Source organism: Microtus pennsylvanicus, chromosome 2 (assembly GCF_037038515.1).
Source record: "Microtus pennsylvanicus isolate mMicPen1 chromosome 2, mMicPen1.hap1, whole genome shotgun sequence".
NCBI classification, from domain to species: Eukaryota; Metazoa; Chordata; class Mammalia; order Rodentia; family Cricetidae; genus Microtus; species Microtus pennsylvanicus.
Genome location: NC_134580.1, coordinates 143,395,694 through 143,413,417, shown reverse-complemented (window position 1 = coordinate 143,413,417; position 17,724 = coordinate 143,395,694). Strand labels below are relative to the sequence as shown.

At 51.8% G+C, this 17,724-nt stretch overlaps 1 protein-coding gene across 4 annotated transcripts in view; it reads left to right on the top strand.

Annotated features, from left to right (window-relative positions):
• Nfatc2 (nuclear factor of activated T cells 2) overlaps positions 1 to 17,724 on the top strand; it is a 111,126-nt gene that overhangs the window by 21,925 nt on the left and 71,477 nt on the right. For all 4 annotated transcript variants that reach the window (XR_012909740.1, XM_075963160.1, XM_075963159.1 and 1 more), the window contains exon 3: positions 3,385 to 3,556. Coding sequence is in view for 3 of the 4 variants with exons in the window: in XM_075963160.1 (XP_075819275.1) it covers positions 3,385 to 3,556 (172 nt within the window). In the remaining variant the exon portion in view is untranslated. The remainder of the gene's footprint in view (positions 1 to 3,384; positions 3,557 to 17,724) is intronic.

Genomic DNA, 17,724 nt, shown 5'->3' with positions numbered 1-17,724 from the left:
CCTGTGACAGACACTGATAAACAATTATAATTCGACTGTTCCCAGAGCAGGCATCACTAATCAATCAGGATTCCCCACCCCAACCCCGTTTACTGAGCCCTTCTTTGGGACTTTGTTCATTTCCTGAGAGATAAGGATAATAGTAGTGCCTACCTCATAGTGACTGTTTTTAAGAATTAGATAAAACAACACACTTCAGTGTCCTGGCTTAGAGCCCGTTCAGAGTGAGCACTCCGAAGAGGGACAGTTGCTGTCATCGTGTTCTTTCCCCGCTGCTGCCCTAAGACACCCCAACAAAGGCAACTTAAGGGTCTACTCTGGCCCACAGGTTGAGGGTGCCGCCCATTGCGGTGGGAAAGTGAAAGTGGGAAGAGCTTGAAGCTGCTGATCAGGGCACATAAAAAACTACAGTCAGGAAGCAGAGAGAGACAGATGTTTGTGTTCAACGTGCTTTTTCCTTTTTATACAGTTCAGGATCCCAGCCTAGGGAGTGGTGCCTCTCACAGTGGGTGAATCTTCCCACCTTAATCTCATCAAGATCACCTGGGCACACCTAGTGGTCTGTCTCTTGGGGGATTCCAGAGATCAAGTTGACTCTCGAGTTTTTACAGGGAACCTTTAGAAAGGGCTTCTCTGCTGCTGAGGGGACCTTTAGCTTTGACGGACTTCTCTGCTGATGAGGGGACTTTTAGCTTTGACAGACTTCTCTGCTGATGAGGGGACCTTTAGGATGGACTTCTTTGCTGACAGGCATGTGCCAGGAGATTAATCTCATGGAGTGGCAATGATGACATCGGTAACCACCAATGTCCAAGGAGGCCTGCTGTGTGCCAGCAGAACTCTGTGTAGCATCCCTTTTCTTCCTCGTGTGAACCTGGCTTGGTGTTATTTGGCATTTTAAAAAGTGTTTATTTGGGTGTTGAGGAGAAAGAGGTGACTGAGGGGGACATGTGCTTCCTTTTCTCTCTGCCCTCTGTGACAGCTGAAGCGCAGATGGCCTAGCTGTCACCATCACCCTTGTGCTACCCACACAGTACTTGCTTTAGCAAACGGAAACTTCCCTGATAGAGCATTGCATTGAATTGAGTGGGTGAAACCTGGCTGTGCTAGTCAGCGCCTCACAGGCTGCCCTGAGCGGGAAAGCTGTAAGTGCACATCAGGGTGTGCCCTCAGAACCCATGCGTGTGCCATTTCAGAGAACCTTTGAATGTGTCAGTCTTTGAAATGAAACTGCCCGCCCACCCATCCATCCATCCATCCATCCATCCATCCATCCATCCATCCATCCATCCATCCATCCATCCACCGACCTCTCCACCCACTCATCCATCCACCCATCCATCCATCCATCCATCCATCCATCCATCCACCCATCCATCCATCCATCCACCCACCGACCTCTCCACCCACTCATCCATCCACCCATCCATCCATCCATCCACCCACCCACTCATCCATCCACCCACCCACTCATCCATCCACCCACCCATCCATCCATCCATCCATCCATCCATCCATCCATCCATCCATCCACCGACCTCTCTATCCATCCATCCATCTCATCATCCACCGACCTCTCCATCCGTCCGTCTGTCCATCCATCCACCTCTCCATCCATCCACCAACCTATCCATCCATCCATCCATCCATCCATCCATCCATCCATCCATCCACCCTGGCATCTATCTCACCTTCCCATTTAATATTTTCTGAGATCCTACCCAATGTCAGGCTGGCTCTAAGTCACTCCATGGAGACTTTCTCAGGCACATTTAGAAGTGGGTAAGACAAGAGCAGTGTGGAGATGCGAGCACATCCTAGGCTTGGAGCCAGGGGACTTGAGTCGGAGCCCAATCTGTGTCTCACTCTGTGAACTTAGGTAACATTTTATGTTTTCTGAGGCACAGAAGGACGGTTTTGGGCAGAATTTCAAGACCTTGGTTGACACTTTAACAACATAATTCTAAGCCATGTCGAGTAGCTATTGCATATGCTGGGCAGTGTTGAGACTCCAGGAAAATGAAACTTAAGGCCTGCCCTCAAGTTTGATCTCTGTATGTGACACCATAGCCAAATCAGAGAGTCCATAGAAAATGATGTGTATGTGTGTGATGTGTGCATGTATGTGTGTTTTGGTGTGCATGTATAGTATATATGTGTATGGTATGGTATATGTTTCTGTACATGTGATATATATGTATATATAGTGTGTATGTGTGCCCCATGTGCAGGTGGTATGTATGTATATATGAGCATGGCATGTGTATTTATATGTCCATGTACATGCATGTGTGGTGGTGTGTGTATGCACATGTGTACATATGTATATGTGTGGTATGTGTCTGTGCATGTGTGTGGCATGGGTGTCTGTGTGCATTGTGTACATGTCCATGTGTGTGTGTGGTGTGTGTGAGTATGTACCTGTGTGTATAAGGATATGTGTGGTATGTGTATATGTATATCTCTGTATATGTGTATAGTGTGTGCACATGTACATGTGTATATGCATGTACATGTGTGTACATGCATGTATATGTATGTGTATGGTGTGTATGCCTATACACGCATGTGCGTTTTTCAAGGAAAACCATTAGTGCTAACGGTCATTGACTACTCTGGTACTATGATCCTCATAGGATTTCAGTATGCCCACTTCACAGTTGAGGAAAACTGTGAAGTTGAGGGAGTTACAGGGGAGTAGGTGTTGGAGCTGGAATTTGAACTTGGGTATGGAACCCTAGTCATGATATTGATTGTCCCTTTTCACTTCACATTGGGTTCACGTGGTTTGGTTCACGCATACCCAAGCTAGATTCTCTCTTGGCTTCTAGAACCCATTGCTCAATGGCTCATCAATTAGTGTTTGTGAGTGAACCTGAACTCACCCCCAAATGCACTGCTAATCAAGATAATAAAAAATAGAAACTCTCACTATCTGCTGATCTCTTTGCCACTTGACTATAGCAGACTATACTTAAGAGAGAAGTACTTAAGCCTGTGATGAAGCGGTGACATGCCCTTTGCCCTTTGGAAAAGGAAGCGTTCTGGCAGAGGGATGTTTTGAGAGCTTAATGTTGGGTTTTCCATGATTCCTAGAGGAGAAGCCATAACAGTCATTGGAAACATCAGGAACCAACACAAATTGAAATTAGCTTCATCCCCCAGGAAGCCAGCTACGCTGTCTTCATTAGATGAGAACGAGAGTAAGCAGAGGTCCTCTGGCTTGTGCAGACCTCCCTCATCGTGACTAAGCAATTTCTGGCCCTCAGAATTTTATTCTTCCACCCCTGGGCACAGTTTCCAGAAAGGGGGCCATTTATATTTAGTGTACAGATGGACTGATTAGACTGTACATTCTCGTGACCCAGTCTGTTTTCCCCGCAGCATCCCTGTGACTGCATCCCTTCCTCCACTAGAGTGGCCACTCTCCAATCAGTCAGGGTCCTATGAGCTGCGGATCGAGGTCCAGCCCAAGCCCCATCACCGGGCCCACTATGAGACGGAGGGCAGCCGTGGTGCTGTCAAAGCCCCGACAGGAGGCCACCCTGTGGTGCAGGTATGGACTCAAATTCTCTTACTTCTGTGCCCTACACTTGTCACCAGGAGACGTCACTCTGCCTTGCTGCTGTTTGTGAGGCCAAGGACATCTCATTTCCTTACTCCTCGGAGGGAGAAAGATGTGTGATGTTGTGAGTGTTGAGAGCCTATTGGTGAATCGCAGTCTGGAGGTGGGGAGGTCTCCAGAGCAGGGTGAGGAAACATAATGTCCATCTGGAAGATGGTCCTTCCTTTTCTTTCTGATGGAGAGATTGCTAGGACTTGGCAGAGCTGTTAGAACTACGAGTATTTCTGCTTGCTTTTTCCTGATCAACATTCTTTATTTCTGTGACTTGCAGATAAACCAGAGATTTGTTCAGGGACAGAAGTGTGATATTCCTCCCCCCTCCAAAGTAGTTGAATAGAAATATTCTTCAAATTGTACAATCTGGTTAACGAGGAAGTATCATAGGTGTCTAGGTTCTGACTGGTGAACCCACACAGTTCAGTTAACCAGAATTTAAGTTACTGTAACTGTTTATTTGTATCTATCTTATAGGAGAGCTACTGTGTGGTAGAGACCTGGACAGGGTGTTCATTAGCACCCTTGAGGGGAGGGGATTCTTGAAAATGCAGATTTTTGCTAAGCTTGGTTGTTCAGGAGACAGAGGCAGGTGGATCTCTGTGAGTTCCAGGCCAGCCAAGGCTACAGAGGCAGACCTCGTATTTTTTTTTTTTTAAAGATGAAACTTCCTTAGAAATTAGAAATCAGGAGTAGAGACCAGACAAACAGAACCCCCAAATGCTAAAGTTCTCCCCAAGTGCACTGGGTGTGTTCCCCTAGTTCGGGACTCCTGGCTGATCAAAGCCCTTGATACACAGATAGGACAAAGCCACAATGGAACCCATTGTTCTGTACGACTAATCTATTACGTGCCAAGAAGAGAAGGGGGGAAAAAGAAAGAAAGAAAAATCCCTACACAGCCTGTGCTCTGACCTGGCAGCCCTAGGGTCAGTTTCTTCCTGTCCTCAGACCCTTAGCCTACCTCCCCCTTTATAGCTTGTGTTATTACTTCTGCTCTGACATGGCGCCAGTACAGACTGGTGCGGACTGGGTTCTGTCATCTGCCTCTAAAGGTGGTCAGCCCAAGTCCTGGCTGGACATGTGTTGTGACTGCACAGCTGGCTGGTTCGGGGGGCATCTGTGGGAAAGCCTCTGTTGTGTCTCACTGCCTGGGATCTACTACGGGCAATCTGCTTCTGGTGGACCTGGGTAAGCCCGGCTTTGGACCCTAAGTGGCTGGGGGAGTACTGAGGATGCCCGTTCCCTTCTTCCTCCCAGCATTCGCTCCACTGGGTGAGCGGGAGAGCTAAGTTGCCAGTCATATTCCACTTGCGGCCTCTTAAGATCCTGGCTGTCCCCATCACAGTCACCCCTGTGTTTGCACAGCCCTTGGCCAGGGCCTTGAGGTTCACAAGAGACTGCCTTCTCTCTGACATCTCTCCCATGGACTCCAGCTGCACCTGTCCCCATCACAGTCACCCCTGTGTTTGCACAGCCCTTGGCCAGGGCCTTGAGGTTCACAAGAGACTGCCTTCTCTCTGACATCTCTCCCATGGACTCCAGCTGTAGCAGCCAGGGAGGCTAAAGTCTGTCCTATCGGCTGGGGATGGGGGTGGGGGTTCCATCTGCTGGCGTGGCTCTGAATCCAGGAAGAGCAAGGAGTCGTGTGCTTCTTTTGTGAGGGGAAGACTGTGTAAAACAGGAGTGACTGCGGAGGGGGCAGAGGTCAATGGAGTTCTCTGAGGAAGGGGCTGGGGCTGAGGGCACAGGACACTGGGGGTTGGGGACAGCTTGTGCCCAGGAGCCCAGGAGGAAGGGCACTTGAGAGGGACAGAGAGGCTGGTGCAGCTGGAACACAAGGGGCCCAGGCCGTAGTGGGAGGGGTTGGGAGTGGGGGCGGGCAGGAAGAAGACAGAAAACTCAGGTTCTCACTGCCCATGTGGAGCAGGAGCTGAGAGGAAGAAGGGAGTTGGGTGACCCCTTCAAAGGGCTCTGTGCATGTTGGCACATGTACTGGTCACTTAATGTATGTTTACTGAGCATCTGCTACGGGCCAGGCAAGGTTCTGGGTTCTGAGTTTGACAGAAACACAGCAACACTTGACACAAAGATGGAGGATTTGGAAACACCATGCAGGAGACTCCATTCTATCTGTGTCAGGGTGAGGTCTCAAAACCTGGGCAAGGTCGTTGCTGTTTAGTTGCTTCAAGGGCTTGCTTGTCACCCGCATGTCCGTGGCTGGCTCAGCCTGACTTCTCACTCCCAGAGACAGCTGGTGCCCATGCCCCTGGCTACATTCTCTCCTCATGGCAACACCTACTGTGACGTCAGTCAGCTCTGATCCTCTTGCCAGCTCACTGGAGCCCAAGTCCTGCTCCCCTGAAGATTCTGGCTGACTCTGGCCGGAGAATCATGCCACCACTGAGTTCGGTTGGCTGAGGCTTGTGGCTGGGAGGCCATGTGAGAAGCTGGGTTCAGCTTGGCCTCAGAAATAGGAGCAGATATGATAGTGGTTGGGATCAAGAGAGAGATAGAGGAAACCTCTTCGCTTTTCCGGGATCACAGAGGCCTGTACTCCAGAGCTCAACAGGGCTTTTACACCACTCCTCCAGGGCTGGGCCATGGAAAGTTCCAGAAAGGGAGGGGGCTGGATATTGAGTCCAGAGGAAGCTTGCCATTCTGCACCCAAAGTTCACATACCTCTTCTGGCCCTGTGACTCTGAAAGCCCAACATGAGCTTACAGAGGCTGGAGTCTGTTCATTTTCTTCAAAAGATACTAGGTGGATTATTCTTTAAAACTTTATTGATTAGACTGTGTTCACTGTAAAATGAAGTGTGGGACACCCCGGGTTTTAGCATGGGAAGCAGATTTTAGCTGGGAGTCTTTATGGCTGGGGAGGTGGCTCCTTCGGTGGGGTCGCTCACTTTGTAGGCAGGAAGCCCGGGGCTCCAGCCTCAGCACGGCGTAAATGGACGTGGTAGGTACACCTGCAACCCTACCACATTCGGATGCAGATTCAAGAATTCTGGAGAACGCACGGGGCCCTCTCAGAACTTTGCCATCTAACCTGGCTGCCCCCTCGTCTCAGTTTTGTGGGCTAAGACTCCTGTCTAGGTGGCTCCTCCTGTCAGGCTGTGGAATTTCAGTCTGTCACTCACTCTGAATCCCTACAGGAGAGGGGAGAAAAGCCAGCTGGGTTCCCCTTCCTGGTGAGGCTGGGGCATAGCGCCCCTCAGGCAGTCGTCTGTGTGGTCTTCTGTGATAAATTTGTGAGCTCAGGACTCCCAGCTTCCTTTTTAGATGTGTGACAGGAAGTGGGTCTTGCTGATGGTCATTTGTCAGGGTAGAATTGTTGTGTGGGTAGAATCTGCGGAGGCTCATGGAACCCTGGGTGTGGGGGTAGGGGTTCAGCTGTGTGGGAGAGAGGAGTGGATGGGCTCCCCTGACTGAGACTCCAGAAGAAGTAGAGCCTGGGGGTGGGTTGCCCCGAGGTGGCTGGGGACTATTTGTTCATAAGCTTCTTAATCTCTGTCCCCACAGAGATGACCCAAATGACAAACCCAATAAAAAGAAAAGTGAGGGCTGGTGAGATGGCTTGGCAGGGGCTTGTGGCTAAGCCTGACAGCCTGAGTTCCAGTGACTGTCCTGTGACCCCCACATGCATCCCATGGCACTTCTTCCTGGTTGGGCTAACTAGCTGAGATCCTTGTTTGCCATCCGACTGTGTAAGGTGATGTCATCCTGTCCGTCCATGTAGACTCCTCTTCATTTTCTGTGTACGTGGGAGGCAGCTTGTATGAGACTTTTTATCAGAAGGGCGGGGCGAGGCGGGGTGGGGCAGCTTGCGAATGCTGAGTCCCTGTGAGATGCCACCCCTGTATCATCCTGCCTCTGTCCTCTCCTCTGTACCCGGCCCCTTGTGTGGTATTAGTAGTTTAGTCAAAACTTTATAGATTGCACAGTCAAGGGCATCCGTGGGCTGCCTGTGGCTGTGTGACCTGCCTGGGGACTGCTGTGGTTGTGGTGACCCCAGGATGACACATCTAAGGTGAGCAGAAGAGAGACAGCAGGGTCCAGCTGCAGATACTACAGCGATGGAGCCATGGCATGGGCTGAGCCTCCTCTCCCCCAAAAAGAAAACACTCAGGGAGGAGGGTTGTGCCTTGCGTCTCTCTTAGAAGACAATGTCCCTGTGAGACATTTCTTTCACATCTAGGCAGAGCGTAGAGACCCGCAGCATGTTAGAGAAGCCATTGCTTCCCAAAGGGAGGAAGTAGGGAGGTGAGGGTCTCAGGCTCTCAGTGAGCACATGTGCTGTCCCAGGAGTGACACTGTGAGCTCTCCTCAGTGACCTATTTAGTCTGCGGTGACACCCTGGAGCATAGGTGGTAGGGTTACTATACTCATTTTACAGGCAGCAAAACTGGGCCACGGCACTCAGGCAACCGGCCTGGTGTCAGCCAGGCTCTGGTGATGGCTGGATGTGGGCATGCGTGGTCAGAAACCTGGGGCTGTGGGGTTAACTGGGAGGAGAAAGGGGACAGGGTGTGTAGGTCAAGGGTTCTGCCTCTGCTGGCTCTGGGGTGCTGGGTGTAACTTATGGGGGACTTCATCTTTTAGACTTGTCAGGAACTGTCAGGACATGGGGCTGGTGTGCAGCTCAGTGTTAAGAGTGCATGCCTGGAGGACAGGAGGCCCTTAGCTTGGTTCTCAGTAGCACATGCATGCACGTGCGCGCACGCGCACACACACACATACACACACACACACACACACACACACACACATACACATACACGCACGCACGTGCGCACACATGCAAGACGGGTGAAGGCTGGAAGATGGCTTATTGGTAAAGTGTTTGCCACCTAAGCGTGAAGGCCCGAATTGGATCTTCAGTGCCTACAGGAAACAGGGTGGTTGTGCATGTTTGTGACCCCAGTTCCCTGGGCTGGGCAGAGACAGGAAGGTCCCTGAGGCTTGCTGGACAGATAGATTAGTGGAATCAGTGAGCCTCAGATTCGGTGAGACAGGGCTAGGACACAGCTCGGCTTTTCTAAGGGCTGCTTGGCCCCCTGTGTCTGGCTGTTCTGTGTTGGCACAGAGGATCAGATTCTACCCTTACCAGGTCGAGGAGACTCAGTCCCAGCTTGTAGGAAGCTCTGGGAAGTGAAGGGAACTTAAAACCCAAGCCCAGGAGCCCCAAAGCCTGGCCTTGGCTTTGACTTGGCCGTCGTCATCAGCCTGCTCACCTGTCACCCACGTGGTGCCTGTCAGTATCCTCACCTGTCAGTCATCCACGTGGTGCCTGTCAGTATCCTCACCTGTCAGTCATCCACGTGGTGCCTGTCAGTATCCTCATCTGTCAGTCATCCACGTGGTGCCTGTCAGTATCCTCACCTGTCAGTCATCCACGTGGTGCCTGTCAGTATCCTCACCTGTCAGTCATCCACGTGGTACCTGTCAGTATCCTCACCTGTCAGTCATCCATGTGGTACCTGTCAATCATCTACGTGGTGCCTGTCAGTATCCTCACCTGTCAGTCATCCACGTGGTACCTGCCAATCATCTACATGGTGCCTGTCAGTATCCTCACCTGTCAGTCATCCACGTGGTGCCTGTCAGTATCCTCACCTGTCAGTCATCCACGTGGTGCCTGTCAATCATCTACGTGATGCCTGTCAGTATCCTCACCTGTCACCCACGTGGTGCCTGTCAGTATCCTCACCTGTCACCCACGTGGTACCTGTTAGTTTCCTCACCTGTCAGTCATCCACGTGGTACCTGTCAATTATCCACGTGGTGCCTATCAGTATCCTCACCTGTCACCCACATGATACCTGTTAGTTTCCTCACCTGTCAGTCATCCACATGGTGCCTGTCAATCATCTACGTGGTGCCTGTCAGTATCCTCACCTGTCAGTTATCCACGTGGTGCCTGTCAGTATCCTCACCTGTCAGTTATCCACGTGGTGCCTGTTAGTCTCCTCACCTGTTGTTCACATGGTACCTGGCAGTTAGTCTCACCTGTCATCCACGTGGTGCCTGCTGCTCCCAGGTGACTGTGAAATGACCTGGGCACAGAAAAGAAACATGGAGTGGCATCTGGTTACTTGTGTGAGCTCCAGTTGGGAAAGGGGCTGACATGAGTGAACTGAACAGATTTCTAGAAGGTTCTCCTACAGCAGCTTACAGGGGTGCTCTGTTGGCTGTGGTAGTGGGCATTGTACCAGAAGTTGGGTGTCAGGCTCTGCCCTCACCTCTGTCATCCCTATGTGGGGTCCCTGGGGAGCCTGTGGGAAAGGAGCCTCTGGTTAAGTAGCTCTTCAAAGAGAGTGACCACTGGCTCGGTGGCAAGAAAGAACACATTCTGCAGACACAAAGACCTGAGTTCAAATCCCCAGTGGCTGTGTAAGAAGTTGGGGATAGCTGCTCATGCCTGCAGCTTGAGCGTAGGGCAACAGGGACAGAAGGATCCTGGGAGCTTGCTGTCTAGCCAGCTCAGCCAAATCAGTGAACTCCTGATTCAGTGAGGAGCTGTCTCAAGACAGCAAGGTAGACTGTGGTGGAGGGAGATGACATACCCTGCTGTGGAGTGCGCACCCTTGCACTCAGGGGCGTGGAGCATGCGCGCGCACACACACACACACACACACACACACACACACACCCATACGTGTGCATGCACACATACACACACACGTATGCACACATGTGCATATGTAAGCACACACATCTGCACACACATACACACACCACACATATGCACACATGCGCATATGTAAGCACACACATCTGCACAACACATACACACACCACACATATGCACATCTGCACGCACACATACACACACCACACATATGCACACATGTGCATATGTAAGCACACGCATCTGCACACACATACACACACCACACATGCACACATGTGCATATGTAAGCACACACATCTGCACATACATATATACACACACACCACACATATGCACACATATCTGCACACACACACACACAGAGGATGTTTGCACTGAAAATCTAGCTCCCTGTCCTCGTCTGGCCTTTGCCAGCCTTCAGATGCTCTGTGGGTTTAGTGGGTGTGGGGTTGAGGCCCGGGCTGAACAGGCGACATTTTCTAATGGTGCCTTGAATGAGGCTCCCAGCTGACTTGGTACCAGCTCTGTCAACAACTCTCACTAACTGGACAGTGGAGGTTGGGTGGGTCAGTGGGAGTAATGGCTTCTCGGGGGTTCCGGGACAATCATGGATGTCAGAATGTCACAAATGCTCCCTTGGAGTCCCTGTCAGAGCCTAGCAGGCTTCCATGTGTGTATTGGTTCAGGCAGGATTTGCCATCTCCTGTCTATTACTGAGGAAATCAGTAGAGCTCGGAGGGACTTCCCCATGGAGTGCCTTATCGGGAACAGCACAATGGGCCAGGGCCTCACCCCGGCTGGTGGCACCCTGTCCGCGCCACACCCCAGCCCGGCAGCTGTCATACAGATGAGGGTGCCGGAGCTCTCGGAGTCTGCTCTCTCTGATGACGCTGGTCTCCTTGGGGTGACGCTAACAGTGTCCTCACAGGGTCCTTGTAGAGACTGGTAACACAGCATGATACAGGCGCTTGTCAAGTGGCTCCAGATACCTTGCTGTGTCCCCCACTTTCCCTTCATGGCATCCTGTGAGGATAAAGCTACTAGAGCTGGGTCTCACGTGGACGTTGCCCTACACTGTACACGTGATTCAGAGGTACCACAGTGAGGCCTGTACTAGGTTGTACTCTGTGGTGTGGTGACACTGCCGTCACCGTTCCAGGCCTGGATAACAACCCAGCCTCAGGGAGTCAGGGGACATGCAGCCTCAACTTAAGGGTGTTGAATTTGGAATCTTGCCTGTGGGGAACCTTGGCTCTTGGTGATCCCCACACCTGTGTAGGCTAGGAGGGGATTGCGAGCGTATATACATGGGCATAAACATACACAGAAGTGGTATGTTTTATATGTAACCATACATATGCATGGACCTGTACCTGCATAGATGCTTGTACACATATGTGAATGTATTCTTTATAACTATGTACATATGTGTGCATGCATATGTTCCTTACCCCGCCCCCCACCCTGCTTTGTTGGTGTGGGGCTTGAACCCGGGGCCTCCCGTGTGGTTAGCGGGTGCAGTGTCACTGGTCTCTGTCCCCAGACCTCATTTTTTCTTGTCGTACACAGGGAAACATTCAGGAAAAACAGCCTCTACCTGTTCCCAAGCCGAGCCATGCCACCTAAGCCGTCCACATACCCCTGCCTACCACAATCTGCTTACCTCTTCTTTGTCCACGAGAAAGTGGCACAGGGACACAGGGTTGCCAGAGGGTGGTGTGTGGGTGCAGTGTAGCAACTCCCCGCGGTGCAGGGCAAGGACTGTTTTCTTGGCAGCTTCTGCTACTTAGCAAGTATTGATTAGGTCCTGGGCATGTCCCCAGCCTTGTGCTAGATGCTCCATATGCTCACAGTAGGCATTCCCTGAGAGCCTGGGAGAGGTGCAGGCTGCAGAGAAGAGATCCCATGGTCCCCAAGTGTCCACGTGCATGTCAGAGCCTGAGATGTGTCCTTCTGGAGGAGAGCTCTTTGGATCATGTAGACAAGCATGGTCCCCACTTGCCTTTCCAAATAAAGTTGTATTGGCACACAGTGATGCCCCCTCGCTTAAATAACATCTATTGTAGCTTGGTACTGTCATGACAGAGATTGACGGAGACAGCATGGTCTGCAGAACCTGAAGAATGTCTGATCTTGTCCTCAGCAGAAGAAAGAGAGGGGCGGGGGAGGATGGATCAAGCAGACCTTTACTTCTGATGGAGGGAGATATACAATCTACAGTCTGTTGGGGTGAAAAAGAAAAAAAGCAGAAAGAGGGGGAGGGGTGACTGTGGGATGCTGAGGATGCTGCTGCTTAGCAACTTCCTGCCAAGGTGACATTTAGTTAGAATTGCAGAGTAGGGAGGGAGTGATTGGTGCCATCATCTTCAAAGAAAGCCCTGTGGAAAAGGAGTAACTCAGCACAAGGCCTCTGCAACCACTGCTTGGTCCACCTTGGACATCAGAGCAGAGGTAGGAGCCCTTGCCTATCTCTGGGACTGACCTAGGGTTTTGGTTTCCTTGTGAATTTGGATGTGACATTTCAGATTTTTATAAGCCACTGGAAGAACAAGTTCCCAGCAGCCCAGGAAACCCCTCAGTGTGCCTATGTGTGCCATTGAGTTTGCAGTTAAACGGGTTGGTTGTCGTGCAGAAGTCTTGCCTGTTTGTGAACTGTTAAGACCGTGCTCTGCCTGGTGCCTCCTAGACGTGTGCAGAAAGGTATTTCGGTTGGTACAAAGGTGGAGACTGGCTAGCGGGGATCGTGTTGTGTGATTACTTCAGAGGCACGAAATAGTGTGTGTTTGAATCTGTGTAGATGAGGAAGCCAGCTGCTATACAACTTCAGGTCACCATGCAACCAGCAGGAATTAGAGGCAGAGATGGAGGCACCTGCCCCAGTCCTTGTCTGCACCATTTGGTGGCTGCCTCATCCGCTCCCTCTGTCAGCAGCCGCTCTTCCCCCCCCCCCCCCCCCCCGTCACCCTCTGTGTCTTTGTTTGTGTTTAACTTCTTTACAGTCTGGTCCTTCCTTCTGCCCACCCATCCTGCTCCCCCCACCCATCATCTCTCCACCTGTCATATAGCAGGTGTTTAACCTGCTGTGTGAACCAGCAGTGAGGGTCCCCATTGTTTCTTTGGGACCCTGGAGAGCTCCGCCTGCCTGGGTCTCTCAGATGCACCATGCCCTGGGTGTTGGGCAGCGGGCGGGCGTGTAAGGCTGGCTGCCCCTCGGTGGCTTTCCTGTGCTGAAGGAAGCGGAGGAAGGAAGCAGGGATGATTCACAGAGGGCACTTTGGGTTACCAGGCCGTACCCAGGCTTTCCAGGGCCCTCGTCTCCATGGCCAGCGTGCCTTGGGCTGGCCTGAGGGTAACAGAAGTTGTGGCTTCGTGAAGTAAGCACAAGTCAGTTTTTATAAGATGAAGAAGACGGAAGAAAACCTTCTTTTTCACTTTCCTTTTTTAATCGAGAAGTATGCCGTGGGTGTTCCCTTGCGGTTCACAGTCAAAGAGAGCATTGTCTTTGAGACCGAGCTCCCCTTGGGGCTTCGATGTTGCGTGTGGCTAACTTTAACTTTCAACTAATGCTTTTAGGGCTGGGCTCGGGTTGGGGTCCCAAACAAGGGAGCAGGCTTGTTCATTGTGCCAAGTGAGCAGGCTGCCCCATCTCATCTCTCCTTCCTGCTCTGAGGCACCCTCTCCTCCCCACTTCCCTCTTTTCCTCTGTGAGCACAGGGCAGAATAAAGCGACTGTCCATAGGGAATAGAATTGTGGGCTGGTGAGCAGGGTCCAAGAAGGACGAAGGCCAAGTCAGGGACTTTCAGAAGGAATCTTGGGGAGGAGACAGTACAGCCTCATAGTGTACTGGCTCAGTGCTCTCAACTCCCATCCAGTACATGGGAGGCAGGAGGATTACTGTGAGTTTGAGGTTAGCCTGGACTACACAGTAATAGAATATTTTTAAAAAATCAAAAAAAAAAAGAAAAGAAAAAAAGAAAAGTCTGAGTATTCCCAAAGCAAGTCTCACACACGCGCACCATCTTGGCTGTGGCCTTGTTCTCTGTTATGATTTCTATTTGGATCTATTTCCGGTGGGTTTGTCAGGTTTCTCTTTGAGGGCAGGATTGGCCTGGGTGCACAGCCTTGGACCCTAGGAAGTGGTTTGTAGGGTGCTGAGCCTTGGGAAGCACAGCAGCCAAGGAGGAAGCTGATATGACGACTGTTGAGGACCTGGCTGTGGATCTTGGCTCGGGCAGCTCCCATTCCCTGTTGGAGCTGGGATGGAGTGATGCTTCTCAGTGGGAGACTCTTTACCCTGTCTCAGACTCCAGCCAAGCTGCAGAGGACCATGATGCCACCCTCCCTCCCCTCCAGAGTCTTCTCATTCAGGCCAGGTTGGGACAGCAATGTTCATAGTCAGACAAGCATTTCCCAGTGGTCAGCTGCATGCAGGGAGCTTGCGGGTTACTTGAGGCAGAAATGGGGTGAGTGAGCTCACATGGGTAGTCTAGTGAAAAAGCTAGCAGCAGAGGGGATGCTCTTGGGGGTTGATTTCCACTGCCAAGGAAAAGGAAAATCCCCACACTGAGCACGCGGAAGGAGCTGCTGCGGCAACAATGCCTGGACTTGCCTTTGACAGCTGGATTGCTTGAATCAGTGACAGTGCTGGGGATGAAGATGACTGAGTTCTTGGAACTCTCTGTAAGAGCTGTCCCTGCTAGTTGTCCCCGCAGCCCACATACTTGCAGTCCAGCGGTGTGGCTGGTGTTTCCCAGCCTTATGAATCTTCGGGCTGAGATGCGGATTGGGCCTGCCAGTGACAGCAGCGAGACGCAGTGTATCCTGGGTCCCCTCCGTGCTAACCTCCTACCGTCCTGCCCGGGGGCAGGGGCTGAGATCAGCACGGGTGACAGAAACGTCTTGGACGCTGCTTCCCCCTGGAGAAGCAGCCTGGCTAGCCTTCTGGTTGGTGGTGGCATTGGGCTTGGTGACCATTGCTCTGTCTGCCCAGCCTGAGCTCTGGCAGTGGGGCATCCTCGCAGGACAAGAGAAATACCACATTCCCCCCAAGACCCTCTCAGGTCCCCATCTGCAAAGTCAGAGCCACGTTTCTGACTTGATTCTCATATGTGCATCTCTGATTTGATTGACACCACAGTGACCCATGTCAGAGTAGAGTGGTTGCGAAAGATAGTGTGTGTCGAGCACCTTTGGTGGGCTGGCATTAGCTCTACAAGCCAGGTCTGCATGGGTGCACTGAATCCTGGTCGCCCTGTGAACAGAACACTATGCTTCTCCTCATCAGACTCGTGGGACACGCTGCAGCCTGTGCCCCGTTTCACAGTTGGGGTATGTATGTGGGGTGGGCTATGCTCCTCTTAGGGTCTCCTCTGGTGTCCAAGTGACAAAGCTGGGGCCAGATGAATTCAGTGACTTTAGAGAAATGGGGAGTGGGTTACCAGAGGCCCAACAATCCGCATCCTGTGTGATCAGAATGCCAGGCTGCAACCTCCAGCACAGATGCCGTGCGCTAGGCACTGCGGAGGACAGGGTGTGGGGGAGGACATGAAAGGCACTCCCTGGCCTTGACAGGCGGCTGACAGTGCGGATGCCACTTGGAGCCAGTTAAAAGCAAGCCTCCTAAGGAAGCCGCTCGCCCTCCGGCCAGCCGCTTCCTCCCTGGGTTGCGTGATTTTAGTGAGTTTAAAGCTCTTCCAAGCTCCCGGCCTGGCCCTTGGGCTCTGGGTGCCGCTGAAAGCCGCGGTGTCTTTGAACCCCTCTGCTACCACAGCCCCTTATCTTGGCCTGTGGCTGGTTCCCGGCCGGAAAAGGGAAAAGGGAAACGCAGGGAGAGGAAAGCTCTGTGCTAGGCTTTGTGTTTGGTTCTCGTTAGCGGGGTCAGCCTGGTTCTGTTGTTTGTTTTCCCACTTTTCAACAAGAAGGGTGATGGATGACTGTGTCTCCGGTGCCTGCCACACGCCAGGGCTCACTCACGCACACTCACCCTCTCATTGTCCCATGCTCAGGGCTGTGGACTGATCCACCCTTCTGTGTCTGCACTGGGGATTACTGAAGGGAGTGAGAGCCAGCCCTGGGCTCCTGGGGGTGGGGACTATAAGGAGCACTGACCTGGGTGTCTTGGTAAAAGTAGCCACCTTTCTATCCTTTTCAGACTGGGTCTTGTGCTGTAGCTCAGGCTGTCCTTGAACTTGCACCAATCCTCCTGTTTCAGCTCTTCCACCCCAGTCCCCGGACTGCAGATGTGAGTCACCACGTCTGCCTTTTACGTTTGCTTTCTCTCCCCTTTGCCCTTCTCTTCTGCCAAGTGCTCACCGTGCGGTGGTGGGTACAGGTGTTAGGAAGACTGGAGACACTAACGTGGCAAACAGAGAAGGGGTCAGACTATCCTAGGTCCCTCCGCATGCTCTGTGAGGAGGGGCGAGGAGACTGAGCATCCGTCAAGCTGTGTCCCCTGGCCGGATACGTTGAGTCCCCGTCTGTGTTTCACCATCTCTGTCATAGAGGAATGGTGTGATCAGAGACAAAGTGTCATGCTCCCCTTCCTGCTCCACGGGCAGAGGAATGGCTTGTCGTTGGTAACAAGCCCCACAGGAGCGGGCAAGCTCCTCCACATCTCAGCGCTTCCCCTGCCCCAACCCTCAGTGTCCACCCCCACGGACACATCCTACAGCAGAGGGGACCCCTGGCAGACAAACGGCTGGGAGGAATACCCTGGCAGTTTCTGAAAGGAGCATTAACTGTTCTGTTAGGTGCGGTTCTTCTTCTAGCCCCTCCTGCCCCTCCTCCAGCCCATGGTGCACCACGCGTTCCCTCTTCTTACAGCCACGGCTCAGCGGCAGAGCTCTAGCCCTCTGCGCAGGTTCACCAAGCACCCCAGTGTGAGATACAAGCTGGGCAGGTTTCTTAACTCTCTCGGTGACAGTGACCTCCCAGCGTGTAGCTCTGCAACCCCAGATATACTAGGATGCAGCACCTTCTCAGACAGGCATGCAACTTTGTGTTCCACAAACTGGGTAGAGCCAATGTTAGTTTGTCAGTCAACCTTTGTACCATCATAACCCGTGGCACCTTTATCATTGCTTTAAAAAGTAAGTGTTCCTTTTTTTGCTTATTTTGCACACATGTGCATATGCATATATGTTTGTGGGAGGGCCCACATGACTCAGCACATGTGTGGAGGTCAGAGAATAGCTTATAGGAGGTGGTTCTCTCTTTCTATCTTCTGGGTTCTGGGGTTAGAACTCAGGGCTTCAGGCTTGGCTGCAAGACCTTTTACCTGGTGAGCCATCTCGCTGGCCTTGGCACCTCTGTTTTATGGACAGTTTTGATTTGTGACTCATTATCCTGCTCACAGAAGAGGCAGAAATATATTTTGAAATAATTTCTGTAAGTAAAGATAGGAAACAAGTGTTAAATATTGAATAATGAATACCCCAGCAAAAGACCATAATGGCTGGAGATTGACTGA